At 38.8% G+C, this 11266-nt stretch overlaps 1 protein-coding gene across 1 annotated transcript; it reads right to left on the bottom strand.

The window, feature by feature from the left end:
• Positions 1-6862: 6862 nt before the first annotated feature.
• On the bottom strand, positions 6863-10581 carry LOC148020857 (uncharacterized). The gene is made up of 2 exons (XM_087698648.1): positions 8520-10581; positions 6863-8111 (listed from the first exon to the last, which is right to left on the bottom strand). Exons 1-2 carry the CDS (start codon positions 10083-10085, stop codon positions 7437-7439), a joined length of 2241 nt encoding a protein of 746 aa, XP_087554774.1. The 5' UTR covers positions 10086-10581; the 3' UTR covers positions 6863-7436.
• Positions 10582-11266: the final 685 nt, after the last annotated feature.

Below are 11266 nucleotides of genomic sequence, written 5' to 3' on the forward strand. Positions count from 1 at the left end.
AGATAGCATAGTGCGGACTGTATCTTGAATGGTCTGATTCATGCACTCTACAACTCCATTTTGGGGTGGATAATGAGGAGCAATGAGCTCCCTCTTTATCCCTTTATTGTCACAAAAGTCTTGAAAGGCTTTGGATACGTATTCCCCACCATTTTCATAGCGAAGACACTTAAGTGTCTTGCCATATTTTCAGCCAATGCCAAGAATTTCTCAAACTTATCTAGAGTCTCTTCTTTGCTATGAATATGATACACCCAGAGTTTGCATGTAGCATCATTGACAAAGGTGATAAAGTATTTCTTTTTCCCTAGAGATAGCCCTAGCATCTGAAATACATTTGAGTGTACCAACTCTAAAGGATAAGATTTCAATGAAATAGACTTTTTATGTGAAGTACGAGCATGCTTACCATAGACACAATGATCACAATGATGAAAATCATTATACCACAAATAAGGTAAATAACCCAAATGAAAGAGCACTTTCATTCCGGTTTGACTCATGTGTCCCAATCGTCCATGCCACAAAGAAACAATTGGCTACTCGGTTACGACAATGATACATGTAAAAGATACAAAGTATCACTCTTTGAACCTCTAGCAATGACCTAGATCCCTTACAGATCTTCCATTTTCCATCACCAAAGGTGGTATGATAACCATCATCATCTAGCTGCCCTGTGCTAATCAAGCTCTTCTTAAGATGGGGTACATGCCAGCTACACACTGCCAATGCCTACAATATCACATGCATAGTTGTCTCCCAAGTGGACAACACCATGTCTACCCCCGGTGTAATCTGAGAACCACTCACAGTGAGGAGTAACATGAAATGAGGCACATGAATCCAAGATCCAAGTATGCATGTCATCATATGTATATGCTACATGTGCACTAAAGCAAGAAGAGACAAAGAGTACGTCATTACCACTATCACTCTCATGACTGACTACATTCACTTCTTTTATCTTGACACTGCTCTTCTTTGTTGGCTAACTATCCTTCTTCTCATCCTTGTTGTCATTAGTCTTCTTACCCTTCCCTTTCTCTTTCTTCCATTTGTAGCAGCCACGCTTGAAGTGACCCTTCTTGCCATAGTGATGACACTCTACATCTTTTCCATGAGATTTACTGCATCCTTTGCTTTCAAATTTCCCCTTCTACTGAGACTTGCCTCTAGTATTCAAAGCACTAGAAGACTTGTTGGATGCATTGTTTTGTCGTTTCGTCTCTTCCATAAGTAGAGAACTCTCTACATTGGAATACATCCGCATAGCATTTGAGTTGCTCATGGCTGTCCTAAAAATATCCTAGCTTCCAGGTAGAGTACATAACAAGAAAGTAGCCTTGAACTCAACATCAATATTGAACTTCAAGGCAACTAGCTGGTTGAAAATGGAATTAAACTCACTGAGGTGTGTAGGCATGGATGTACCCTTTTTCATGCAGAGATCCATTAACTTCTTCAACCAGTAAACTTTAGTTGCAGCACTCTTTTGAGCATATAACTCCTCAAGTCTCTTCCAAATGGCATAGGCAGAATCCAATCCTTCTATGTCAAATGATAAGGCATCAAAAATTGAAAGTTCAATGGTTGAACAAGAAAGCTCATTGAGCTTATCCTAATCCTCTTGTTCCATGTCCTCTAGTCTTGCCCCCTTCGTCTTGATAGGCTTCACTTACTTCTTCTACACCAAGATGTTGTAGCACTGCTTTTTGCCAAATTGCAAAGTTATGTGCCCCTTCAAGCTTCTTGATGTGCATAAGATGATTGTTGTCACTTTTGCTAGCCATGATTGCAGCTCAAAATGACAAGAGAACAAGCCTAATCCATCACAAAAGAGGTGCAGAAAACCAACTTGTAGTATATTTCCAAAATCTTAATTCTGGTTATTGATCATATTTCAGCATGATAGTGACATTTCAGACTAGTAGCATGCATATAGACAATGCATATAGACATCATCGAATAGCAGCATACAAGTTTATGTACAAACTGCATGCAAATGGTCTTTGATGTTCACAAGATACAACATCAAGATGTTTGCACAAATTGATCAATTTTCAGCTCAAATAATGAGGCATAACACATATCCAATCACTGTTCAAGCATTGACCTTATGTCAGTACCAAAATCATGCTTATGAGTTTCACTGGAAGCATAGGACCCTTTCAAAATCACTTGCAAATATAGGATCCATTGTTTGCAATTTCTTACAGCCAAGACAACCTTTCCCAGGCTCCAAATCAAGCATAAAACATCTCCAAAATCGCTTCCAAGTGATTAGCATTCATGATATGCATATACATTGTTTCACTACTAGTACCCAAGAGATGTCCCAAATGCAATAGGCACACCACAAAAGTACATTCAATGCTTCTATAAATAGTAGTTAAAAGGATAGTAAAACTGAGTATAATCTTTGTTAAAACCAAGCCAAATGCATCTTAGACCCAAGGCATATAATCTACCAATGTAGTAGCACCAATACATGACCATTCAGGCATCCCGGGAAGTGTATGTGAGCTCCAACAATGAAGCAAATGACCTCTCAAACCTGCCAATCATAGACTTATTAATGTTTATAGGTAGTGAATTCACTATCAAAATGAATCTATTTTAGTGGCAAAATCATCTCCAAATCAATCCCATAACATAGGCATAGCATCTCTTAGCATTTAAGCATCAATCGGTGACCAATAGGCATCTAAAGTCAATGCCAACAAGCATAACATCAAATGTTAATGTTGTTGCCCTATTTTACATTGTCTATAGAATGTTATAACAACCCAAAACTAAAGTAAAATAGTCCCAAATGTCAATGCTAGGAGAAGATCCAATGCACAAGCATAAAACCAAGCATTTGAATGCTCAAATGAGCTGCCAACGAAGCCCAAATGGAGTAGGAAAGCTAATAGAAACTGAATGTCTGATGTAAATTGATCTACTACTATCCATATGGCTATGCCTATAGGTCTGGGAAGGGCTGGAGGGCTACTTTTGATGCCGAGGAAGGTGAGAGGGTCCTCAAGAACCCAAATAAGCTCTTGGTTGAAGCTCAAATGCAATGGTGTGACCAATGCTTCCCAAGAAGCAAAGAGCAATGGTTGCCTTGTTGTGAACTAAATGTAATGTCTTTCTCAAGAGACACAAATGCATTGCTTGCTCAAGCTCTTACTCCAAAATTCCAAGCTCTAATACCTATTTGAAGTGCACGAACCGCAGAGACTGAGCTTTTATGGATGCAACAATGAAAGTTGAGAGAGAGAGACAGTGACACAATATATGTGAGCACAAAGATTGTACTGCCAAGGTTTTAGATGTGTGTGTGTGTGTGTGTGTGTGTGTGTGACATAGTATAGTGTCCTAATGGTGGCGAGCAGCACGGGCACAATGGCCCTTTATTCCAAACATGGTCTAGGCACATAACGCCTATATATATGGCATAGTATAGTTCCCTAATGGTGGGCGAGCAGCATGGACATAGTGGCCCTTTATTCCAAACATGGTCTAGGCACATAGCGCCTAGTACTAGTTATGAGGATCTTGCAAAATGTCCTTGAGGAAAAGCTTTCCCTTGTTAATTAGCTTATAGGGTTTTTAATCCTTTTTTATTTTCTTTCACTTTGAATTTTTCTTTGAGGATTGATTATTTCCTCATCATCTCCATCAAAATTAGCACAAGGCAATGCTCCAATGCATGAATACATGCTCTTGTTTCTTTCATTTTGGCCATTTCATGTGGTGATTGTAATGTAATCAAGGTATCATCTTTTATATCGCCACATTTTGAGATTGCATGATCGTTCCCTATCTTTGTGATGGGTTATGAAACTATCCATTCAAATCCATCCTTAGTAGAATGTCATGAAGATTGGCATCGAGTTTGATGTTTCCAAACATTCTTGGTGGTCCTCATCATCCAATTCTCTCGTATTTCTTTGTGCCATCCATTCTAGAGGCTTCCAATTCAAAACATGAAAAGCAAGCATTCTTTGCAATTGATTGACTTAATCATTAAAATAATTTGAGCTCTGATAACATGGATGATATGCAAAGCAAAAGTAGACTCATGAATACACTTTTTTATATGATGCCAAAAGCCGTGAAAGTGCTATGAGATGAAAAATTGATAGCTTCTAAATAGAGACTACATAGGATAAAGGGGACAATTGTGGAACAAACAAGGGGTTGTGGATTGATCTCCATGATTCAAAATGAAGTTCTGAAATTTGATGGCTTCATATTGTACACCAAATCCATGTTTGGCACCAAAGTGAATATGGGCTCACACTTGTTAGATATGCTCAGTGTCCCACTCTCATAAGAAGGTGCCACCAATGATCCATGGTGCTCAAAGTTGTAAGGCTCCCATTATGAGGAGAAGCCATGTGTGAGCTCGAAGATTGGTTGAGTCGTGACTTGTATATTGAATGAGGTCTATGTGACTAGATAGCAAAAAGGTAATCCTTGGAGGTCTAATCTTTAGGTTGGATAGAATGATTAAGCTAGTAGCAACTTGAAGCATATTGCATCAAATTGTAGGGGCCTAGGAGTTATTAGGGACTCCTATTTTGGGATTTGAGGGCTGCAGAACTAGCCCTTGGTTGGGGGGCCTCAAGAAGACTAGTGGCCCCCTTGACAAGGATCTAAGAGTAGTGTGTTCGGCCCAATGGTAAAGGGAATATTCCCTAGGGTATTCACTGATTGACTAGGAAAGAGTTCACATATGGTAGGCTAAATAGGCCAACCTAACCACCCTCCTAGACTATAAAAGAAAGACCCCTCCAAAGCCATCATCAATCTATCTTTCACCTAGTTAGAGTTCTTCTAGCTACTCTTAAGCTCTTCACTTATCATCTACCTAGATTTCCACCTAAGTTTCACAATGGAAGCACATGGGTGTATAGAGCCATCTTTGTATTAGTTTGTTTGGAATTAAACAAGTTTTCGTTCTTCTCATATTTGTTGTGTACTCTCTATTCCTTGGTCAAATTCTATTCATTATGTCGTGTAATTTTCACATGGTATTAGAGTCAAGGGGGCTCTAAGGAGTGAAGAGTATGTAAGAAGCAAAGGATTTAATAGCAAAAAGGGGGCTCTAAGTAGTGAAGAGTACGTAAGAAGCAAAGGCTTAAATAGCAAAAAGGGGGCTCTAAGTAGTGAAGAGTACATAAGAAGCAAAGACTTCAATAGCAAAAAGGAGTAATATTAATAATTGTAAGTGGCTTTGCTGCATCATGTAGTAGTGATGTTGTATCATCCATTCAAAAACTAAGAATTCACACACCAATCTTTAGTTAAGAAAGTTAGATGGTACAAACTACACTTTGTGAAAGTTTAAAATTACAACTATCATTGATTCTTATAAGCTCTTAGAGATGTGCTTAAGACTGATCCATAACCACAACCCAACTTGATCCCATTTAATTGGAGCATTATGATTCCTCCAAATGCAGGTCTTGTTTAACTCGCAACAATGATGCACCAATGCAAAAAACTAGTAGGAGCCAATAACATATCAAGGTGTGAACCCTCATTCCTCCAATGTAAAGGCACCACATCATGCTATGATAAAACCATTTCTTCATCCCAATTTTGTTGTAACAAGTGTAGATAGATCCCATTTTTTGCCCCTGGCTAGTGTTAAAGAAGTGTACCATTATTAATAGCCATTCTCCAATGGGCCCCTTTACCCTAAATGGATTAAATATATGAAGAGAGTGAATACATCAATCTATAAATTTTTTAATAATACGGTGTTATATTAAATTAATCCCAAAAAAAATTTCACATCTTCCACCAAAAGGGAAGATGGATCTAACTAAGAAGTCTTAGTTACAATACTTAAGAGCTTTGAAACATGCTCTATAAATAGAGGCCTTCTTTCTTAGACCTTTTAATCTATAATTGCTTATAATATTAAAGGATTTTAGGTGTGATGAGTTGAAAAAGAGATAGTTGAACAAAAATTAGAATGGTTATACGAAAGAGATACTTGCAAATTTTCCCTTTATTTGTTTTTATCCTAGGTCATAACATGTGTATGCATGCACACATCTATAGAGATTGCATTTTCCTAACAAACCCTTTTTAATATTGTTTTTTGTTGTCCTTTTTGGATATAGTTATAAATTGATAGTATATTTGAGGTTCAATTTCTCATGGGCTCTACTCTTAACTCTCATGAAATATATTGCGAGTTGGTGTTCAAAGAAAATATTGTTAAGGGCCAATACAAGAACCTTCAACCTTGACAATTTGCACGTTTTTTGGTCATACCATAACTAAAATGACCTTAAACTTTTGAATTTAAAAACCCTCTCTACAAAAATTTCAATCATGTTTTCTTCGAGCTTACAATTTTCTTGAAAAAACCTTAAATGTAGTAATTATATTTGAATTAAACACAAATTCATCAGTAGTAAAAAGGCTCTTTTTCCGAAGGATGCAATTAGTCCTTGTTTTTATATGTGTGGGGGATTTCTTTTCTTCATGAGTTTGCAACTTGAGACACTCTCTTTCCATGTTGGGTACTATAATTCTCATGTTTTGATGTTTCAAGACCAACTATTCTATACACAAATTTTGTGCTACTTGCTAAGAGACTAGTAAAAGAAATCATGGTTGCCTTTAAAAACACGAGCAAAATGGAAGAGAGGAGGCTATAATGGATGCGAAATAAGTTTGTGATTGTAATGAGATATATTTTAATCACTTGGTTTTTTACTTTGGTACTCCTTATGGAATGAATGTGAAACATTAGGTTTTGTCAAAAACAACTTTAATGAGTATACATCATGCTTGGCTACAAAGCACTCCAAGTAGTCTAGGAAAGATAAGTTTGCCTACATCATGCAAGTGTGCTAATAGTTAGTCCATGATTGAAGTTTTTTCTTTGATTGGCAAATGGCCTGCTACAAAGAGATATGATCGTAGGTGCAAGCGTGCTGATAGTTAGTCCATGATTGAAATTGTTTCTTTGATTGGCAAATGGCCTGCTACAAAGAGATATGATCATAGATCTTAGGCCTACAACATTGCAACTGGAGTGAAGACTCACCAACATATCTGAAAAATTGTGTCCTACATGTATGCTATGTTATCTATGGAATACTCTTAAGGGAAGATTGGTCTGGTATACTATTTATGTCATCTTTGTGTGCTGTCTATGAACCTCAATCATGTCTTCAGAGTTCCATTATCAACTCCTAAGTATTGTGCTTCTCATCTTTCATTTTCAAATCTTTTAGAAAAGACAACCATTTATATAGTGAGACATCATATAGCTTACAATGAATAGATGATGGTTTGAGTCACCAAAGTTAAAAGCTGTTGAAAATTTTTACTTGGTATTTTTAGAAATTAATGCAAGTGGATGATGTTTCCAATACTTTTGATGCTTCCTTTATATCAAGGGAAAGATGACCTTGAGGTTAACCCTCATTGCATAAGTGCAATGACTTACTGTGAAGTATAATAGGTGATATGGCTGGAGAATTCAGATAAATCTCTGGTGAAGTTTCAGTAATTGGGGACAAGGGTCTCCATGCCTGCCTATACTGGAAGTTCCGAATTTTCCGCAAGCGGAAAGACCTTGCAGCAATAGAAGGCGAACTAGGACTCCTAACACTATCTGCAACCACTTGTGAGCTGGCTTTCTGTTCTTGTAGTTGATGCCTGTGTTGTTTCTCCTTCAATTGATGTGATCTGGTGACATGGGAGATCCTGTCTGCTCTTTTGTGCAATCTGAGTTGCTCTATAATACTAAGATTATCTTTCCTCAAACCATAGAAGCCTAATAAAGCTAGACTATGCTGCCCTCTTACCTGAAAGTTCACACACGAGGCTGGAATCTGTTTATCTGGTGGCCTCGTGTGATTCGAATGACATCCCATGAAATATGAAGAACCGTTATCAGAACCTTGTTTGATGTCTGCGGATCTATGGTTAATCATGTGCTCCAAACTGGGAAAGGTTTGGGAAAAGCAACCTTCCAAGGTGGATCCTTTCTCAGACTTGGGCTTTTCTGATTCTTTTGTAGCATGCTCAAGAATGTCATCCTCATGATTATCATCCCTGAATAAGTCATCTCTGGGCTCTGAAAGTGACTGCACCCAATGCACAGGATGTCAGATATTTAAACAGTCTGATCTACTGACTATATTGAACAAATCGCTGGTAAATGCCTACGGTACTATAGACAAAACGTATAATTAGGTATTGTATTTCCTATGACACTGGTGACTGCACCTACAGAGACACTGTAGGCAGGGCAATCCTTATTTGTAAGAAAGTTTGATTCGTAGCTTTCTTAAAGTGGGCTATCCATTTGAAATTCAGTAAAAGTCTCTCGTGCCTGCAAGGCTTTGAAATAATCTATATGTCTATCCAAATCATGAAAAAAGCAGATAAACCTTTCAAATAAGTGCCGTGAAAAAATCACCACAAAACCTGCAGTTACAAAATCCGTGTTCAGGCAAAGAAAGTCATGAGCAAAATGTGCAATGAGTACTTACCAGGGCATCATATTTTTCCTCCTCCAAAATTGCAGAGATTTCACCATTCACTGTCATTTTTGTGCAATCATAAATCTTCACATGAGGCATTGTTGTTTTCTCTCCTTCATCCTCCATGGGTATGGAAACTGGCAGAAGTTTTACAGCCTCTGTGTTGGGTTGTGCGATTGTATCTGAGTGATTGTCATCCTTATTAGCAGAAATGCATAGCACACTGTCGATCTGACTGTTCCGTAGCTCTGATAATGCTTGGGGCAGTGACACTTCATCTTCTTGAAGCAGACTGGATTGGGAAACACAATGTGAGTTTTCATTCAAGTGTGCTGGCACACAAGCAGAATCCTCATGGGATTTGATTGGCTCCTTATCACCGTGATGCAGCCTTAAGAGCACTTTACATCGCATACGTTCCTTCTCCACACAAGATTCGTCAAACTGAGAAGCATCAGAGGTGTCAATTGGTCCTAAAAGATCATTCCTTTGTTGGTCTTCACTTTCCTTTTGGTCTGTTTCACTCTGATGGTTACATGGCCCTAAGAATGCGAGACATATTGGATCTTCTCTCTCTTTGAGAGAAAGGCAAACTTCATGACCATTATTCAGCTCTGGTATGGTATTGTTGGATGGACACTTTGGTGCAAGCCTTGGCTCCTCAGTATCATCTGTTGGCTTTTGCACTCTGCAGATCAGTTCGCTCTCTTCAGCTCCTATTGTTTCAGTAACAAGCCCAGTTGCATGAACTTTCGTCCCAAAAGGCACGTGATCATCACAAGGCATATTAACCCCAAAGCCACCTTTCTCTGAATCTGTCCAATCTCCAATTGAATAATGTTGGTCAACCTGAGACGGAGCTGGTGTCGTTGATGATTGAACAGCCTTGTTAGTTGGTTGTTTCTCTATATCTATTGCTTCTTCAGCTGGTGTCATCAATGATTGAACAACCTTATTAGTTGGTTCTATATCCATAGCTTCTTCAGCTTTCATCACATTAACTTCCTGACCATGAATGTCATGGACATTGTCGAGATCTTGTTCAAGTCCTTCCCCAGGGCAGACCTTAGGACTGGCCCTTCTCGGTGTTTCGTCATTCTTGGAACTTCTGATTGGAGATTTCCATGCACGATAAGTCTGATGCCAACCGCTTGCTTGCCTCTTGCTCTGTGATGACTCTCTTGCAGAACACAGAGGTTTCGAGGGGACCATGACAACGGGCTTGTGCTGATGGTGTTGCCAGGGGCTAATCATGGCTGACCAGATAGTAATCTGTGGGGCATCATTCCCCCTGCTGTCTGAGATGATCTGTCTACATAAGGACCTTTTAACAATGCTGGAAGGCACCAGGTAAAAAGTCCTTCCAGGCATTAGGACAACCTCTGGTGGAACCAAAGCCTTCTTTATGTCTGATCCACACATCTCAGGTGGCAGGGCAACTAGATGATGCGGATGGCGGAGCATCATTTCTTGGGCACTGATATGCCTGAAGTAAGTCTCTGTTCTTCCTCCGGGAAGCACGATTTTAACCCCTGCCGGTGCGGGTCGCTCATGTCTTGACACTTTGGCCCCCATCGCGGTTGTCGCGGTTGAGTCTTAGAAAAGATACAGATGCAGGCAGCAGATTATGTACCTTCTTCTGAGCATAGAAGAAAAGCTTCGTCCTGAGAGTATACCAAATTCAGAGTCTAGAGCCGTTCAAAACATTCGAAGGGACATCCATTTTGCTTCAGTGCGACCTGATATGAAGAGCGTCTGTCTTCTTCTGGAGGAGAAGCAAGCTTCCGCCTGAGAGCCTGGCAAATCAGTCTCAGGAGGACCCTTCTAAAACATCTCAAGAGGCATCAATTTCTTCTGTGCATAGAAGCAAAGCTACTGCCTGGGAGTCTATCAGACAATATGAAGAGGCATCAAGTTCTGAGGTAAGCTGAGAATTCAAAGCATTTCTAGCAGACTGGACACATATGCTGATTCAATTTCTCTGCAGGCACTCGTACAAGAGTAATTGATCATGAAAGCCATCATCCAGAGATAATGTGCTGTAAAAGGCACACAATTGAGGATAAACAAAGACAGGACATCATCTTGAATACATTGAAGCATATCCTCGTTGATTACTTTGGCTTATACCACCTTGCACAACCATAGATAACTTCAAATTAAGCAACACTACAAATTCACTAAATGGTAAGCCATCTTGTTAGCTCTTAACATTATTGTGATAGGCTACCTTGTTATTTCCTACCAATAGGACAAGACAACATCTACATTGTTGCAAGTACATGACCATACAAGGACATTATTATACATACATTACTATCACATTATTACAAGCACATGACCATAAAAGGACATTATTATACATACATTACTATCACATGCTAAAATAGGACAACTCTTAAAGATACATTGCTAATGCATACTCCAGTACTAGGACAACATTGTAAAACACATTAGTTGAGAGCATCAAGACAATGTAATTATGGAGCAACATTTTTCCTTGGTATCGGTGTCACCTAGTGGGCCTAAGGGTCTCTAAAGGCCTATCTCGATTTCAATTTCTAATTCCATAGTATTTTAAAGAAGATCATCCTTGGAGCTTTCAGATCATTTGTCTTGACTAGTCTAGCCACATTTAAATTCATATTTTGTGTTATTTTCGAAACAAGTTGTCTCCAAATCTTAGATAACAAAGTTTATTAACAAAGAAATTTTGAGAAATGTATAGAAAGATAATATGTAATTTTTCCGCACGA

Source organism: Lygodium microphyllum, chromosome 18 (assembly GCF_053477565.2).
Source record: "Lygodium microphyllum isolate KBCC chromosome 18, Lygodium_microphyllum_v1.1.10, whole genome shotgun sequence".
NCBI classification, from domain to species: domain Eukaryota; kingdom Viridiplantae; phylum Streptophyta; class Polypodiopsida; order Schizaeales; family Lygodiaceae; genus Lygodium; species Lygodium microphyllum.